Source organism: Bos indicus x Bos taurus, chromosome 17, assembly GCF_003369695.1.
Source record: "Bos indicus x Bos taurus breed Angus x Brahman F1 hybrid chromosome 17, Bos_hybrid_MaternalHap_v2.0, whole genome shotgun sequence".
NCBI classification, from domain to species: domain Eukaryota; kingdom Metazoa; phylum Chordata; class Mammalia; order Artiodactyla; family Bovidae; genus Bos; species Bos indicus x Bos taurus.
In genome coordinates this window covers 40,334,109-40,354,362 of record NC_040092.1, presented here as the reverse complement: position 1 = coordinate 40,354,362, position 20,254 = coordinate 40,334,109, and the positions used below count along the sequence as shown (strand labels likewise).

The following is a 20,254-nucleotide window of genomic DNA, read 5'->3' as shown; positions in this document are numbered from 1 at the left end:
TGAATGCACACTGTCCAGCTCCCTGAAACCAGGACTTGGTTCTTGTGAAGTCTGCACATTTAGACTAATACTCTAATGAATCTCCTCGTTGTGAAAATTCCTCTCAACAGGCTGACTCACCCAAGTGTACTAGAAGAGAACACTTTTAACTCTATTATTTCCAGTTTTCTTTCCCTTCCTTTCTTCCTTCCTTGGTCCCTCCCTCCTTCCCTCTTTCTTCCTCCCCCTCTTTCTTTTGCTTCCTTCCTTCCTACTTTTCTTTTCCTTTCATTCTTTTTTTCCTAATGAAATGTCAATTTTATGCTGTCATATTGATGGAGAAGCATCATTACAAGTGGTGGTTAAGTTTGCTGACTAGCCCACAAAGTCCTCCCTAACCATAATTTGGCTGACCTACAGTTTTTAAATGGTTAAGCACTTACCATGCAATATATTCTTTGGAAATCTGAAAAAACTGATATCACAATAAAAATTCTTAATGTAGTAATGCATAAAATGAAAAAAATATGAATTGCAATTTTTAAAAAATGTTTTTTAAACAATTGATACATTTTTTAATAAGACTAGTAAGAAACAGGGCAGACATTCATAAGAATTTTTGAATGTTTAAAGTGCATGGATCACAATTCATTAAAATCATTATATATAAAATGTTTTAGGCATATTTAACAAATATTGTATCAGTTAAACATTGTAATAAACTACTTTGTAATTACTATTATCCCCATTTTACTGAGAAAATACTGAGATTGAAAGAGATGATAGATTTTGTCTGAATCACAAAAAAAATTTTGAGAGAAACAGAATTTAAATCACCATCAGTTCAAATTTAAAGCTTTTAATCAGTATATTATATAGACAATTATTGGGTTTATTTTGCAAATAAAATTATTTTGGAAATTAATATATATTTTTCAAATTTTACTTTACCTCAGCACTAAAACCTTCACATACACTAAACTTGGAAGTCAGATATACTAGGATCTGAATCCTACTCTGCCACGTCTTGGCTGTGTGTGTGTGTGTGTGTGTGTGTATGAGTGCTCAGTCGTGTCTGACTCTTTGCGACCCTATAGACTGTAGCTCTCCAGGCTCTTCTGTCTATGCGACTTTCCAGGCAAGAATACTGGAGTAGTTTAGCCATTTTCTACTCCAGGGGATCTTCCCAACCCAGGGACTGAGCCCACGTCTCTTGAGTCTCCTTCATTGGCAGGTGGATTCTTTACCACTGCGCCACCTCCTGAGCAAATTACTTAATTACTCTGAGGAGTTTACTGAAACTACAGTGGAAATAAACACACCATAGTCTCTGAGATAATAAAGTAATATGTAGAAATGGGTTAATATCTGTAAAATCTGGCAAACTGCATGACTCAGATTGCCAAATGTCAGAAAACAACCATTCCCTTCCCCTGCACAATATCTCCCTCTTGGCTTCACAGGCGCACAAAAAGATGTTTAAATTCTCAGAATGATCTGATTGAAAACATACACTCTTGTCTAGATGTCTACATTCTTTCTCTGACATGGCTTTTGACTTAGAATGTTCCAAATCACAAATCCCCTGATGGAGAACTTCTATGAGTTGTGCCCTGTCCGTCCAGGGTCACCCTACACTGCATCTCTGATTCTCACAATCACAATCTGCTCCTCGCCCTGGGATGACCTTTGTGTGACACACCATCTTGTGCAGCAAGTTTTATAGTGACGGATGCCTTAGCAGCCAGATTCCTGGGTCTGGTTTCTCCTCCCCCAAATGATCTCCACAAAGACTCTGTTTCTGGGAGTGCCTAGAATTGACTGCACATATCCAGCAACTGCAGAGGAGAGCTGAGTCTGCGGTGTTTTCATAATAAAATCTCACCTCTAAATATCTGACCGTTTACTGGTTTGTACACCTCTTTATCCTTTCTTTTCTCCAGACGACTCTTGAAATATGGATTGACCTGAGCCATGTGGCAGTGACTGCATTTGCCACATGAAAATGTTTATCTACTGACCGAGAAGTACTGCCTACACATATAATGAAACATGTTTCAGATCAACTTGGTTTAAGTTTTATATGGTTACCACACTACATTCTGCTCATCATTGCCTGGGATTTTATAGTTTGCATGCAATGTAACACAGTCATTCACACAGATTAAAAAAAAAAAAAAGAAAGAGACTAGTGCTTTCTTTCACAAAGCAATAGTCTAAGATGAAGTAAACGGCAAATAATACAGACAGAGCCATCTTGATAAATAAGCAGTGGCACTATCATTAGTATACTTAACATAAATTTATAATTACTCTTAATCTTCAAATCTCCTTTTTTTATGAAGTGGTGACATGAAATTGTATACTCTGAAATTGGTCACAAATAACAAAAATAGCAATAAATTATATTCATCAAAAACATTTCAACCACAGCAAAAACAGCTCATTTGGAAATTCAGAATAATTCTCCTATAGCAGTAGCCACACATCTACATAAATATCCATATACCAAAAATGTCAGTCCTTTGAAGTTCCAACAAATCTGCCTGTTCTTAAAACAATTTCAACAAATTAATAAAGAGATGTCAACATTACTAACTTCAACAATTAAAACAGTAAGTTTTAACAATTTTTATAAATGAGTGTTACGTAAGGACAATGCTTCATAATTCCCTGAGACTTTTGAAGATCAATGATTTATTTATTCATTTGCTTATTCAACACATATTTAAGCACATCTACTTTCTTCAAGGCACAGAGGTTCTTTAACAAATTTTAGTTGTTTCAGCTTTGAATTAGAACTGTAACAAAACAGTGGTTAACAGTAATGTTACTTTTTGAATAGACTGTATTTTATGCTACTTGCTCTACAATTGTATGCAATTTCTGTTTCTAAACAGTGAGAGCTAATGTATACTGCTTCTCTTTCTCCCTATCGTAGTTCATTACACTGCTACTCAGTGAGAAGCCAGGCTCTCACTGGTACCCTTTTTGGAGTTCTGTGGGGCTTCATCAGACGCTTATTATATCTACTTATGATTTTGCAGAACCTACAGGACTAATGAAGTAGAACTCTGGACCCACTCTCTTATCTCCATGACCAGTTAGAACCATCTGAATGTTTTCAAAGCTAAGGTACTTGAAATATCCACAGTCAAGGGGGACAGTATAGAGTCACCCCCAGAGATACTGGGTCAGCCTACCGGGCAAGGATATATTGTGTCTTACAGGAGTACAGCTTTGTTTGTAATGTGCTTAAACACTTAACATTTACATATAAATTTCATAAAGTGATATATGTTCTATAAAATGGTGTGGATACAACCGAAGTTCCAAGCATTAGTAAATTTCAAAGAACATTTAGTTTAGTGGTAAACATACTTCCATTTACATATATTATGAAGAAATTTTTCACTGTCGAACAAGGTTATTACAGATTTACCTGAATCTGTAGCTGTGATCAGCAAGACAAAATGTTCCTTTGTTTCACGGTCCAAACTCTGTGTTACTCGAAGTTCTCCACTAGCTGAGAGAGTGAAAGCATTGTCTTCATTACCACCAAATAGAACATACGACAGTTTGCTGTTGGAACCTTGATCATCATCTCTTGCCACCACCTACAGGAGAAAATAATACAGGCCATGAATGTGAGTAATACTCACAAAATGTATATCATGAAATAAAGTGTATTATTAAAAATAATAGGGTAGAGCCATACAGACCAATATTAAAAGGTTTCAGAGACATGTTTGTAAGTTTTAGGTAAAATTTTAAAATGGCACAGAGTACAATATATAATTTGTATAAAACCAGGTATAAAATAACACATTGCATTTTTGGAAGACTTCACAAAAATTTTTTTAACAGCAGATTCATCCAGGTAGTTGGATTTGTAAAGAGGAATGAAGAGCAACGTTTGTAAAAGTTTTCAAACTTTAACATCATTTTATTTTCTTACTATGTATAGAATAACTGTTATAGTGAAACAAAATTCAAAAATGCACAAATGTGTGCAGCAGAGATAAACACAAAAGGATATAACTGAAATACAATATTTCATCTACAAGGAAATCAACAGGTCCTTAGGAGTAATTTTCATAAACCTGTCCTTTTCAAGATCTGCTGTATCAGCAGGTAAGCATTTTTGGATGAGAATGAGGAAGAGAGTGGGGCAGCATGACACTGTAATTAAATGAATTGTCTTACAAAGAGCACAATATTTGTTTGATTTAAATATACTTACCTGAAGAACTGTTCTGGGTAATGTTCCCAGATTCTCAGGGACATTTACAGAATATGGAGATAGCTCAAATATGGGGACAAAATCATTAATATCCAGTAGAACAATGCTGACGGTAGAGGTATCAGTTCTGGGAGTGCTGCCCCGATCTGTTGCCTGAACAGTTAAAGAGTAAGTAGGGGTCTTCTCTCGATCCAAAGGCTTAGCCACGGTGATTGCCCCTGTGACTGAGTCGATCCGAAATTCCTGATTGGCATTACCGTCAACAATGCCATAGCGGACCTGTCCATTTGTACCTTCATCTCCATCTGCTGCAAATACTTGTGTTATATCCGTTCCAGTAAGTGTATTTTCATTAATCTCCACTTTATACATAGCCTGTGCAAAAACAGGGTTATTATCATTGATGTCAAGTACCATAACTACCACCTCTGTAGATGAAGACAGAGATGGGTGACCTTTGTCCGTAGCCACCACCGTGAGAGTATAATTGGAAACCTCCTCTCTATCTAGCTCTCCAGTAAGCCTTACTTCTCCATCGATGGTCCCGATAGTGAACTTATTTCCCGAAGGGTTCAGTAGGGTGTACTCAATGTAGCTGTTTGGGCCGCTGTCTGGGTCAGTTGCTTGTGCTTTAAAAACAATGGTATCAATAGGTGTGTTTTCTGGAATGTAGGTCAATTTAGGGGAAAGAAAGGTTGGGGGGTTATCATTGACATCCAACAAAATAATGGAGATTTGAGCAGTGCTTGTGAATCTGGAGGCTGGAAGCTGTGGCAGGTCATGCACTTGAACGACCAGATTGTAGAAGGACTGACTCTCCCGATCCAAAGGTTTTAGAACTTTCAATACCCCATTCTTGTCGACTGTAAACTGCCCAAGGCTATCGCCAGAAGCAATACTGTAAGCCAACTGAGAGTTGATGCCTGAAATGGAAGGGGGAAAAAATTAAATTTTCTGAACTAAATGCTGATCGCAAACTAAACTGCACCAAAAATTTCATGATATGAACCTGTGTATTTGATACACATGACCTCCAAACACACCTTATGAATGGTTTAGCCACAGTTAATTTTCTTTCTAAGGAATACATAACCCATAACTTTTTTCTTGGTATCATTTGATTTGAAAAGATGTTTACAATCTGGTGAACAAATGATCTATATACTGCTGGCTATTTACCAAGGTGTTGAAATGCTAAATTACGAGAGTGAAGAGGAAAAAAATATACTAGAGAGCGGATATTTTTCTATACATTTCTTTATTTCTGTCACGTAATTCCTGAGAGTTCAACATTAACAGTGCCACACTCTACTACTAGCCAAACATTTATCACATTAGTAATTTATTGAGGCCAACACCAATTTTCAGAGAATGATAATAAAATTTTCTGATATATGGCATTAGTCATGGATGCTTTAAGTCTACTTTTACATTTCTTGGCAGAACCAATAAATACTTTTTAATTCCTATTAAGTGTCTGGCTAATACCTCTGAGAAAATAATTCTCTTTCAAAGTTTATTATGTTTATTTACTGTGGTTTAAAAGTATTTTTGAAGAAAATGTTAGCAGTAAATGTATGCATAAAAGACTCCAAATATAAAGATTCACACTCTTTTTGGGCTATTTTAAGATAATGTTTTATCAGTTTTTCCCAGGAACATGTGTCACATTTTAATTTAAAAAGGCATATAAATCATTTCAGAAAATGATTGTAGAATTCTAGAGATGATGTGGAGAATCGCTCAGCCTACTTATTGGTTTAGTAAATAATTTAAAGCTAAATTACAGATAAGCAGTGCAAACACAAAGAAAAAATTATATTTCCTGCCCCAGAATAGCAGTTTCTTCACTGGTCCATAATGTCATGTGTACTTTTATATTTTATCATAAACATGTTGGGCAATTATAGGATGGCCTAAGAATTTCTAAGAAACATATTTTACATCTAGATAATCCATCCTTAATAAAGATACTCTACTCTGGGATCTTATGCTATGGAAAATCCATTGAGTTATATAAACTACTTACAAATGGCTCCTATATTTATGAACTTTAACTATTCAAGTGTCAAAAATGATGTCCACTCTTTGCCAAAAGTCTTCTAGAACAAGTTGATCACCCTTTTCTTGAAAAGTACTCTTTCTTAGGATTCTGTAGATACTTCAGTTAGCTTCTGCCTTTTCTTGAAACCCATTAAGTCCTTGTAAAGGCAAGTTTTAGTTGAGTAATACAGTTTTTTTTTTTTTCCCTACCAGGTAGTGCCTGCTTATTTGTTTTTTTTTTTTAATGCTAGAATTATTCTTTTCCCATGCTTTGATAGTTTCTTATCTAATATCCTTTGTCTATATGTTGATGCAGAGGAAACTATTTATGGAGATAACTTTCAGGCACTGGCTTATTCACAAAAATTTCTAGGATAAACAAGGATTGAGTAGATCTTTGAAAAGGTAGGGGTTTTCTCCTCATTAAGAGTTGTGGCTTTTAATCTTTGCAGTTTATTTAAGACCATTCACAAGAGAACAAAGCAGAGGTTATAAAGTTCAAAATACTTAGGACACTGAGGATCAGGAAAAATATGAATAAATAAAGCTAATGGAGGCTACAGGTCAACTCGCCAGCAGGAGATAAAGAGAATTTTAAGATCTGGATAGAACAAGGTCAACAGCCTACTTCAACTCTCTGACTTAAAATTCCACAGGTTTGGGGGAAGAAAAGTTCTATCAACTGATGCAAAAAAAAAAGAAAAAGGTTTCATCAACTGGTACCAAATATGGATATATTACTGAGAAAGTATTTTGATTGAGAAAGTAACTTGATTTTAAATATATATATATATATATACACACACATATATATTATAGTGATATATATTTAATATATTTCTAAATAGAATTACTCTCTTAGGAATTTTTTTTGCATTTCCTATGGCTAACTCTGTCAGTAAATATTTAGTTCCTATTCTTTGAGGTAAAAATTCAGACACAATTATTATTCAGAAAAAGTTATGAAGACACCTGAATAAAAATAATACCAATGAGCAGAGATATATTTCTATATAAGCATATAAACCTTTCATGCCCAAGATCAAAAGAAATTTAAAATACTGACAAAACTACGCATGGCTACAAAGTGATGGCTTCACATTTCTACATAAATCAACTGGAAGGCAAGCAGTTAAATCTAGGATTGGAACACCCCTGGTCCACTTTTTATGCTATTTCCTGGAGTAAACAATTAACCTGCAGAGGCAAAAAGAGAACATGATCCCAAGATTTTATAGCCTTGTTGTAAACAGCAGGACAGCTTCTTTTTTAGGGAGAAAGTTTGCTGGGTAGGTGGGTGGTGGAAGTAATAAATATTAACTAGAATTATGAAAAAGATAAAAATGATTTTATATTTAAATTCATAATGATGACTATATCAAATGATGACATTAAAAATGAACTGGTAATGATAACAGTCACTATCTTTGAGAACATAAACATAGAAATACAACTGGTTTTGCACAAAATATTGCAGCACAATCTAAGAAATAGCTTTCATCTCAGGAACTGAAACTGTACTGCTGCAATTACAGGTCATGGAAACCATCTCTATGGACTTTACTGTCAAGAAAAGGACTTTTCACTCCTGTCATGTCTAAGTGACTTTGGGCATGTGCTCTACATCTATAAAATACATGTATACATATTGAGACTCAAAATTCTCCCTGAACCTTTATACTATCCTAAAAAAACGTTCTTCTCTCTCTACTCCTTGCATCAAATATCCCAATCATGAATCAGTAAACATATTATTTTAATATTCTATAATTTATTCATACGTGATAGAACTTGAATTTAGTGGGCTTTTACAGCCCCCAGATCTTTAAGCTAAGAACAGTCCATATTTCTAACCATTTATTTTCAGTGTTCTGAAAGTGGTTTAGTTACATGATTCTTTCTGGCAGTTTTATTGTGTGTGTGGTTGTGTTGGTTTTTTTTTTTTGGTTGGTTTTTATTTCAGTGTTGAGAATAATTTAGTTCCAGGAAATACAGCACATAACCGTAGGTATGTGGCTCTGTTACAAAATGTGCATATTTATTCACAGTCCATAAATGCCTAATTATTTCTATAATGAACTAGTATTTGTCAACTTATCATACAGCTGCAACACATGGAACTCTTGCAAACAGCATTCACTTTTATAAAGCAGTTCCAACAAGGTCATCAGGTCACTGGAATATGAAACTCATTTACAGGTCAGTTGATCTGCATTGTGTACCAAGCGTATATCAGTAAATTTATTCAACAATAATTACTTTATTCTCAAAGTACTCTATGACTCCCCAATATTTTTAAGAGTATATGAATTTATTTCTAGGATAATATAATAATTATCAAAGCTAGACTATTTCTATGAAACTTCAATTTATAATGTGTGTGCTCAGTCACTCAGTCCTATCTGACTCTTTGCAACTCCATGTAGCTTGTCAGGCTCCTCTTTCCATCCATGGAATTTTCCTTGCAATACTGGAGTGGGTTCCCATTTCCTTCTCCAAGGGATCTTCCCAACCCAGGGCTCTAACCCACGTCTCTTGTATCTCCTGCATTGGCAGACAAGTTCTGTACCTCTAGAACCCACCATACTTTGCCTCAATATAATACTTTCTTAGCTATATGAATGAAAGCTTTGAGATTAACACATGTGCTACTTATCTTGTGAACACAGTAAAATATTTGCTTTTTTCTTATAAATGGTTATGCAATCTAAAATTTTAGGTTAAACTTAGAGAATCTAGATATAAGTAGCAGAAAATGTTAAATTTATTTTCATATAAAATGTCTTCATTTAAGATGACAATATTATCTCCTCTGAAAGCTTTTGGTCTGAGATTAAAACTAAATTGTTAATTAGAAAAGTCTAAATAACATTGTGAAACACATTGGGAGCTATTTAGTATAACTGAGTTGGCAGTTTTAAACAAAGAAGGTTACCCTTGTACAGTCTTATCATGATCCTTGAAATTCAGAGAGAATAGAAACTGTGTCCTATATTTTAGGTCAAGGTGCAGGAAATTACACTGATAAAAGTATTCAATACTAAAACAATGAAAAACTGTAGCTTGAAACTTTTATCTAACACAATTAAAGGAAAAAAAATCCATAAAAAGCAACTTGAAGTCAATGGTTAATACATTTCTGTGAATATGCTTGCATGGAATATTCCAGCAGGAATGGAAACTTCACAAAGGAAGTTTCTTATTTGCTATTTTCTCAGTTCTCTACAGTTGAGTTTTGAGGATAAATGGAATTTACTCTAGACCTGCACACAATCTTATGATATAATAGGCTCTCTCTAATGCTTAAAGTCACAAAGAAATTTGACAGATAATTCTTCACTACAGAAAAGTTACAACAAATTTAAAAATGTTCATATCCAGAGATCAGGTAAATTAATTAAGTTTATAATAATAGATAAGGCAACATTCAAAATGAAGATTAACCTCAACTGTGCATAAAGTCTAATGGGAGACACTTACACGTACAGAACTAGGCTGATGTACATGAAGGACTGTGCAACATTCTTAGGCCAGGACTGGCTACATACTAGGGACAAGTGGTCTGCCATGTTTGCTGGTCTCACATTCAAGGATTCAACCAACATAGACCGAAAATATTTTGAGGGAAAAAAATTCCAGAAAGTTCCAAATTTCAAGCAAAACTTAAATCTTCTGTGCTCTGGAAACTATTTATATAGCATTTATATTGTAGTAGGTATTGTAAGTAATTTAAAGATGATTTGAAGTATATGGGTGAATGTGCATGGGTTGTATGCAAACATTACGCTACTTTATATAAAGGACTTGAGCATATTGGATTTTGGTATCAATGAGGCTTCCCTAGAGGCTCAGAGATACAGAATCTCCCTGCAATGCAGGAGACCGGGGTTTGATCCCTGAGTCAGGAAAATCCCCTGGAGAAGGGAACGGCTACCAACTCCAGTATTCTTGCCTAGAGAATCTCATGGATGGAGGAGTCTGGCGGCTACAGTCCTCAGGGTCGCAAAGAGTCAGACCCTACTGAGCAACTAAACTTTCACTTCACTAACTTTCCAGAGGTCCTGGAACCAATCCCCTGCTGGTACAAGGGATGACTGTATTTGACAACTGTCAGTTGTTGTTTTTAATATTCTTAGCAATTTGTGGTACTAACATTATAGGCACTTCTGTTTTAGGAATATTTATGTTTTCATTATTAACTATGCTTAAATAAGAGAGGAAAACTTCAAAATGCACTTAATGAATTCTAATTAAAGCATTTCCTATTTCATGAATTGAAAGATATATAAATACACTGTGCTCTGCCTCTCATATCTTTGTAAGTGGCGATTCTAGACACTCTTGAAACTAAGTATAGAGCAGAATGGGATGAATGGTACTCTGAGATCACATAAATCATTTAAGTCAGCAAGAACCAGGAAATTCTAAATTAAGGTTGATATGCCTATGCCACGAGGCATATCCTTGGGCTAGAGACCAGTTTCCTCTTAAAATTCTGTCCCTTGTTTTCTTAACTAAATGAACATTTAGCTGCATCCAGTGGAAGGAAAAACAAGGTATTAACTTTCCGAACAAAGATTGACAATCTGTACAATGTTATCTCTAAAGGCTATATTATCTGGTATGTATATTTACAAAATTAGTCTTAAAAAAAGACCAAGGGAGTCATACTTTAAAGTTTTCAAAGAAATAAAAATCAAACAAATCAAATAAACAAATATCAAACATTGTAAAGTCTAGATTTAATTTAAAATCTCAACTAGATTATATAGCATAAAAATTAAAGAGATCTGAGACCGTCTTTGGAGTTAAAGCACGAAAGCTTGCTGAGATACTCTGAGCCATTTTCGGTCAGAAATATAAAACTAATCATGCAATTTGAAGTATTTTTTGAGACTTGGTTTTCCTTTATCATCCACATTTTATCCTTTTTATGTTAAAAGAATATATGTAAGCAAATAGTTATCTGAAGAAAACCTACCAAAAAGCTGCTTTATGACTTCTACATTGCTAAACTGCAGTGGTGTCACACATTTAGAGAGAATAAAGGAAGATAAATTTATAAAGCTTATAAGATGCACACAATGTATGCTGTGTAAGTGTTATAAAAAAGAACTTAACTAATAAAATCCTTAGTTTTTTAATTCTCTATAGTTAAGTTATAAACCTATTCCTCAACTTTGGATCTATATTTACAAAATGCAATTTTGTGACAGCTGCACACAGTAAATAAATATGATACAAATCTAATGATTAATGTTTAATAAACTTTAAGTATGCAAAATAAAGTACATACCATCATCTGCATCGGTAACATTAAACACAAGAACAGTAGATCCTAGAGGTAGATTCTCCATTAAAGATGTGCTGTATGAATTCAAGCTGAAAATGGGTGGGTTATCATTTACATCTAGTATGTTGAAGTAAACCCTGATGGTAGTAAATTGTCCCCCACCATCTTCAGCCCGAACAGTGAGGATATAATACTGCTGTGCTTCATAATCCAACATTCGAGTCAAATTAAAGACTCCAGTAACTGGATTCAGGAAAAATATGCCATCTTCATCATCTTCATTCACAATATATGTAATTTCTCCATTCACACCAGAGTCATCATCTGTAGCCAAAATAGCCGCTACCAAAGAACCTAGAATAAATTGAGAATCTAAAATTAATGGGACAGGGTATTGCTAAGAGATGATATATGATACCAAAACATTTATTTGTATAGTAAAATATTTAAACTAGAAAATCACTATGAAAATATAATGAAAACAACACTGTAGATTTCTACATTAACATGGATGTCAACATTCCCAAATCTCCAGTAGATCTTATGTGTGTGTGTGCACGCTCAGTCACTCAGTCATGTCTGACTCTTTGCGACCTCATGGACTGTAGCCCACCAGGCTCCTCTATCCGTGGAATTTTCTTGGCAAGAATACTGGAGTTGGTTTCCGTTTCCTAGTCCAGGAGATCTTCCCAACCCAGGGATTGAACCTATGTCTCTGGAGTCTCCTGCATTGACAGGCGTATCCTTTATCACTGTGCCACCTTGAAGCCAGTAGATCTTATGTTGCGATGTAAATGTTCTGGGAAATGAACACAACTTCTGACATTATTTTTCTACCTACCAATTCATGACCATATTGATGAATTCAGTGAACATATATTGGGGCCCACTGCTAGTGTCAGGAACTGGCAATTCCAAGCAATAATACAGAATTATGCTAAGGGCATACCACTTAACAGCTTATATGACCATTGCTAGAAATGAGGTGAGAAAGAAATGTGATGGGAATTTCATGAAGGACATGAACAATTCATCTTGTTCATGGTGAACTGACTTATTTTACAAACTCATTCAAATATAATTCACAATACAATTTCAGTTTTAGATAAGAATTTCTGATAGTGGAAAAGAAGCCAACCCACACCAGAAACAGGGATACTGAGTACTCACGTGCAACAGTTACAACATAAAATATTCAAAGAAGCAAGGTGAGAATTCAGGATTCCTATTCTACTAACATTTATTCAGCATCTGCTAATCCTCAAGCCCCATGTTAGCAAACTCATACATGTTTTATCCTAATTCTAACAAGAATCACTGTTTCCATATACAGAAGAAGGAATTGAAGCTAAGAGAAATTAATTAATTGCCCTGGTTCACACAGCTAGTAAGTACTATAACGGGTATTCACAGGTTTTCCTGTGCTTTTTTTGCTTTCTATGCTCAGGAACATAATCACATCAGACATCCTTACAGTGGAAAAACAGTATCAAAACTATGGTTGCCAGGAAACTTAACAATGCATGTCACAGATACTTTCAGAAACAAATATCTGTAATTAAGACATCAGATGATTAGCTTTTCTCATTTGCTCTCAAAAGTCTAGAAATTTGTTTGGGAACTGTAGCAAAGACAGTTAATTAAAATATTTAAAAATCCAACGTTTATGCCCAGTAGCACATACTAGTCCCAGTTCAAGAGCAGCCAAAACCTAGTCCGTGTAACTGTAGTCAAAGGTGACCCTTGCAAAATATACTTAAAAGTGTGCCACCTACCTGGGGTTGTGTCTTCTGGGATGTCAAAGGAGTACACAGGCCTGGAGAACTTGGGTGTGTGGTCATTCACATCACTGACAGTAATATTTATTCTCATATCCGAGGACTGAAGACCATCATCGGCACGAACCAGCAAGGAATATTTGGAACGACGTTCTCTGTCCAGTCTCTTGGTAGCTATCAGATCTCCAGATTCAGGGTCAATTCGGAAACTGTCATCAGCTCCACTGATGATCGTATATGTGACAAGAGCATTTGCACCCTAGGGAAAAGAGCAGAATCTGAACTGCTAGAAGTAGAACAGTAAAAGTTCTGCTCCTTGTGCTGAATGTATACTTGACAAAGTGAGGCTCTGGGGTTTAATTTCATATGATACTGTAATATTTCAAATAGTAACAGTCCAGTGTAGTTAACTAAATAGTCTTTCACTATTCATTTCATTAAATAACACAGCGAATCTCAACCTTCAAAATGTGTGTGTGTGTGCGTGCGCGCGCTCTATGCATGCTCAGTTGTGTCTGACTCTGCAACCCTGTGGACTACAACCCACCAGGGTCCTCTGTGCATGGGATTGTTCAGGCAAGAATACTGGAGTGGGTTGCCATTTCCTCCTCTAGGGAATCTTCCCAACTCAGGGATCGAACCAGCATCTCCTGTGTCTCCTGCATTGGCAGGTGGATTCTTTAAGACTTGAGTCACTTGGGAAGCCCATATATATGTGTGTATGTGAGGGAATGGTAACCTACTCCAGTATTCTAGCTGGAAAATCCCATGGACAGAGGAGGCTGGCTGGTTATGGTCTATAGGGTCACAAAGTATTGGACATGATTGAGGAATTAAGCACAGCACACACACACATATATAAATTCTTAAAATATATCATAGAAAGGGGTCAAACTGTCACTGTGGAAAATGCAAATGATGATAATACTATTAACTACATATCCAGAGGTTTGCCAGGCCCAGGGACAGCACTGTGTATGCATTATCTTGCTTTAGTTCATGCTTCCCTGGTGGCTAAGCGTCTGCCTACAATACGGGAGACCCGGGTTCAATCCCTGGATTGGGAAGATCCGCCTGGAGAAGGAAATGACAACCACTCCAGAATTCTTGCCTGGAAAATCCCATGGACTGACGGAGGAGCCTGGTAGGCTATAGTCCATGAGGTCGAAAAGAGTCGGACACGACTGAGCCACTTCATTTTCAGTTTTTCTCACTGTGAGATACTATTTCTCAAAAGAAGATGCAAAGTTTGGAGATGGTACTTAACTTATCCAGAGTCATACTGGGGGTGAGTGGATTTCAAACCCTAGTTTGTCTGACTCTGAGCTCATGTTCCTCTGATTCAACATAAGAAGGTAATTAAATTAAGAAAGCTCTAAATGGAAACATGGACTTCCCTGGTGGCTCAGACAGTAAAGAATCCACCTGAAATGAGGGAGACCTGGGTTCGACCCCTGGGTTGGAAAGATCCCCTGGAGGAGGGCATGACAAACCACTCCAGCATTCTTGCTTTGAGAATTCCAACAGCAGAGGAGCCTGATCGGCTTCAGTCCATGGGTTGCAAAGAGTCGGACAAAACTGAATGACTAAGCACAACACAGCACAAATGGAAGCTTACAATGTGCACTATAAGAACCGAAGAGAGGGATTACTTTGACCAGTTGCTAGTGTGAAGAGATTTGCTTGCTTAATTAATTAACTAATCTATGTATTTTATACACTTTTGGTTGCACTGGGTCTCCTTGCTTTACGCAGCCTTCCTCTAGCTGCAGCAGGTGGGGCCACTCTTGGTTGCAGTGCGCAGGCTTCTCATCGTGGTGGCTTCTCCTGTTGTGGAGCACAGCTTCTAGGCCCACGGGCTTCAGGAGTTGCAGAACATGGGCTCAGTAGTTGTGGTTTGCGGGCTCTAGGGTTTGGGCTCAGTAGCTGTGGTGCACGGGCTTCCTTGCTCCATGGCATGTGGAATCCTCCTGGACCAGGGATCGAACCCATGTTGCCTGCATTGGCAGGTAGATTCTTATCCACTGTACCACCTGGGAAGTTCAGTGTGGAGAGTTTTATCGTAGAAAAAAAAAAGAAAAAATGAGCTAAAATATTAGATTATGGGTATAGATTGGTATACCCAATCTATAGCTGGTAAAGAATCCACCTGCAATGCAGGAGACCCCGGTTTGATCCTGTGTCAGGGAGTTCCCCTGGAGAAGGGCATGGGAACCCACTTCAGTACTTTTGGGCTTCCATGGTGGCTCAGATGGTAAAGAATTTGCCGGCAATGCGAAGACCTGGGCTGGAAAGATCCCCTGGAGGAAGGCATGGCAATCCACTCCAGTATTCTTGCCTGGAGAATCCCCATGGACAGAGGAGCCTGGCAGGCTACACTCCATGGGGTAGCAAAGAGCTGGACATGACTGAGCAACTAAGAACAGCACAGCACATACACTGGAGAATCTCAGTTACAACACACATTGAACTGTATGACCAAGAAACCACTGATCTTGTTTTAATTGGAAACAATCTTTTAAGGCTCTTGATGGTATAGGATGGACTGGAAAGAAGAGAGGCCAGAGAAGGGGTGAGAGAGTAGACTTTGGCCCCAGGAGACTGGGACTTCATTTCCTCAAGAGGAAACTATATAATCTGCATTATTTTCTGGTTCAAGTCCCTGTTCTGTAAAATGAAAGCAGGGATGCATTCTTGTGTTCACTCAGATCTTTGAACTGTAGCACTCAAGATCTGAAGTATAAACTAGGAATTTGGCTGAAGGAATGGAAAAGAAAAATAGAACATTTATTAAGTGTTTATTGAGTGCTAAGCACTGCTCTGAGCGCATCACTTCATGGGCACTAATTGATTTGATACTTAAAAGCAATCCAGTTGGGTAAGCACTATTATTATCCCCATTTTGAAGATAAAGAAACTGAGACAAAGAAATCTGAACCCTGGTTATCTTGCCCCAGAAGTGAGGCTCTCAACCATTGTGTACCAAACATAATATACACAGAACAAATTAGTAAGATCTGATGGGTTATTGGATACAGAAGTAACTAAGGATAGCTCTCAGTTGTTCAACATTCTCTTTTATTCTTGTTCTTTCTTTTATCAACTCTATGCAATGAGCCTAAAAGTGAAAGAGAAAGAAAAAAAATTTCAAATTACTTTGGCTGGGAATTAGGAGAATGTTCTTGCTGTAGACATCTCAGGATAAGGTCTGCTTGGACTCAGGAGACATTATGCATTGAAATTTTATAATTTTATGTATGGTATGTTAAGAGAGTGGAGGATAGCTTCATAGAAATGATTATGTGGCAATGATTATAGCCATAGGAATGGATATGTGGTCAGAGATTTGAAAAGAGGTTTGATAAAACTATCTGAAGGTCAATTATGTGGCTCACAATTGAAGCCAGATGATTTGTTGACAATTTATATGAGAATAGATAGTAAAAGGTACAGCAGCATAAAGAATGAATATCATATTGAAAGAATGGGAAATAAGGGAAGTGACTGAGGAAAGAAGAGGAGAAGGAACCTGGGAGACCCAGAGGACAGCTTGCCACAGAGGTTAAAGGGAAGGTTTCAGGAAGAGTAGATTTTAGCAGAGTCAAAAATAAAGAAACTAAGGCAAATTAAAATTAAAATCACAATCTAGATTTGATAATGAGGGATGGTAACTATAGTATTCAAAAAATCTCTTATAAACTTATTTGTATATTATTGAAATAATGAACAGTTTGATTTAGATATGCTTAATCACATGTATGGAGAAGGCAATGGCACCCCACTCCAGTACTCTTGCCTGGAAAATCCCATGGAAGGAGGAGCCTGGTAGGCAGCAGTCCATGGGGTCGCACAGAGTCGGACACGACTGAGCAACTTCACTTTCACTTTTCACTTTCATGCATTGGAGAAGGCAGTGGCACCCCACTCCAGTGTTCTTGCCTGGAGAATCCCAGGGACGGGGAAGCCTAATGGGCTGCTGTCTATGGGGTCGCACAGAGTCGGACACAACTGAAGTGACTTAGCAGCAGCAGCAATCACATGTATATTATAGTTGGAATTCTGAGTTGCACATTATACATTGTACTGGTTGAGACTGCATGCTCTGGGGCCATAGTTTTGGTTTTGAATCTCTGCTCCACTACCTATTAATCATGTATCATTGGGCTACTCCTTAACTTCTATGAGCCTATGTTTCCTTACCGAGACAATCTGGCTGGTAATAATATCTGATACATGGGACTGTAATGTAGCAGTACTTAATCTGTATTGAATCTGAGGATTAAAGGAGTTCACACATGTAAAGGACCTACAACAATGCATGAAAAGCTTTAAGTGTATGACAGTGCTAACTGTTTTTATTCCTATTTTAATTATTTTTTATAAAAGGAATATAACAAGTTAGATGCATTTGATGACAGAGATGTTTGCAAATGAGTAATTTAAATCAAAATTTGATTAGAGTTGCTATATATCCAAGGAAAAATACTGTCTGATTTTCTATTTTATATAGTATTACATCCTGACACTGAGGTATATGTAGTGTTGGAATTGTCAACTTCAAAAATTACTTTTTGATTTCAATATACTCATATAAAACAAATGTGTAGATATGTAGATATGTTGAGATATAGATATAGATATAGATATAGATATATTACCATATCAGCTCTAGAAATGTATTTGTTAAAGTATCCAGGCTTAGAACTCTCAAGAAGCTTTTAGGAAGAACATAAATTTAAGACATTTAGACTCTAAGGCTGACATGCTGGGAAACTACAGAATCTGCAGTTTCCATACATCTTTTCCCTCATAGATTAAATATGCTTCATTCTCAAGATCAAATATATAAGGGCATGACTGCTAACAGTCGAAGGCAAAAATACTCTTTCAAAATTCATGTTTAGAGGTATTTGCTATATTTGTACTGCATTCCCAAACCAATCTTAAAATTTAGTAATGTGAACTCCTCAAAGCACATTTTAATTTAGTAATGACAGCTGGATTTGACATACTATGCACATTTATCTTGTATATTCAGGTGTACATAGACCATCTAATGTATTTATTGTAATTGTATGGTTTAACAAAAACATTCAATAAGAATTTTAGACTTTGAATCTAACTACATTCTGTACTTTTTGTTCTGTTTCACAAGGAATTCCACTATTCTGTGAAACAGTCCAGAGAAAAACAGCTACACTCAATTCTGAACTATTAAAATAGATTCATTTTGATATTTGGCAAAACTAATACAATTATGTAAAGTTTAAAAAAAAAAAAAAGAATTTGGAAATTAGGGGAAAGCCAAGATGCAAAACCGTATTTCAAGCTATTATATAAATGGTTCAAAATTTAGAAATGTCCCATCTACAAAATGACTATAATAATTAATACTCCTGAACTTATGATAATTCTTCTGAACAGAAAACCAAAGGCATCAGACTGTTGATAAACCATAATTTTTCACTTTCAAAATCAGCTGATGTGGTGCATTAGAAGTTCCAGTGAATGTCTGAAAATTCATGGCCAAGAGTAATGATTTAATGAGGTCTTTTGAAAAGTCTATTTATTTATTTAGTATCCCAAATATGCAGTATCAGCAATGCTACAAGAAACAAATATCATATTTCAGCTGTAGCACAGTGGAAATAATGCTGTTTAAAAACATTCTACTCTCCTGAGGAACCACAGAGACAAAAGTACGTGGAAGGAATTCTAAAAGTAAATAGCTATAAATTCTAAATGCATTTTATAATCTTAAGTAGTAGTTTCAAAAGCAAGTATGGTACCATGGAATAAAGCTTTAATGTCCTGGCCCATTACAAGCATAATAATTCGTTTATCAAAGGAAACAAGACACAGACAATCATGTGCTTCTGAGAGATGTCTATCTTGATCCAACATATGTTTCAAATGATATTTAAATTATGCTCAATATGTACATATTGCTTTCAGATTCCTTTACCGGGCATTATTCTTCAGTGACCTACACCAGGTTTTCTAACATACTAATATTTTATGTTTGATGTAGTAATTAAGGAAAAGTATATAAACTATATAATATGTGGACATAATTTTCTGATGACCTATCTAATCTTAGTGTTTTAAAGAATTCTATTAATGTTTCAAAATCAACCTGCAAGATAGCTGCATGACAATTTAATGCTGGCCAAAAAGTAAAAGAAACTCCTTGCATTTTAATATTGGTTCCTACTCAAAACTAGATGAAGAAAGAACCAGAACCATGATTTGGTAAGAGATAAATCATTTCAAACGTGTACATACATATTTTCAAATTTAACCTAGAGGTAAGGAGCTGAGAACAGAATAGAAGATAAAAGGTTTATCTAAAAACATTAATAATAATTTATTGTAAACCACTCAAAAAAGGAAACAGCCAATAATTCTGAATGTCCTAGGAAGCCTAGGTAGCCATCCCATTTGGCATACAGGCAAAGAAATGTTGGTTCCTCATGTCAGGAGTGGACATAGACTGTAGTTATTAAAACATCACTAAAAAGTTAAAAAAAAAAACATATTCAAGAAGGAAAAGGATCTCATGAGCTTAAGTTTTTAAAAATAATAGTGCCAAAGCACTTCTACAAAAATGTCCTTCTTTTCTTTAAAGTTCCAGGTAAAACTACTTCCTTCCTTCCAGCCTCTACTGTCTTTTTCCCCTTCCACCTCCACTCTCCCTGCCCCCACATAGTGGTCCTATTACAAAGTACTTGGTGGTGATTTCTACCACTCTTTCCTTGAATTGCAAACAGTCTTCCTTCCTTTTCCCTAGACTGTTACTGTTTTATAGTTTTCCTCCTTTGTGCCTCTTTAACTTCCCACTGTCTCACCTCAAATGCACTTCTTGCATAAACTAGATATCATCACCTTGCATTTAGTACTTTAAAAAAAAAGCCTAGA

The 20,254-nt window shown here is 36.1% G+C and overlaps 1 protein-coding gene across 2 annotated transcripts in view; it reads right to left on the bottom strand.

Moving 5' to 3' along the window:
- Nucleotides 1–20,254, bottom strand: part of FAT4 (FAT atypical cadherin 4) — a 184,052-nt gene that overhangs the window by 78,537 nt on the left and 85,261 nt on the right. For both annotated transcript variants that reach the window (XM_027567307.1, XM_027567306.1), the window contains exons 3-6: nt 13,334–13,595; nt 11,562–11,912; nt 4,223–5,145; nt 3,422–3,596 (exon numbers count right to left, since the gene is read on the bottom strand). In XM_027567307.1, coding sequence (XP_027423108.1) covers nt 3,422–3,596; nt 4,223–5,145; nt 11,562–11,912; nt 13,334–13,595 — 1,711 coding nt within the window. The remainder of the gene's footprint in view (nt 1–3,421; nt 3,597–4,222; nt 5,146–11,561; nt 11,913–13,333; nt 13,596–20,254) is intronic.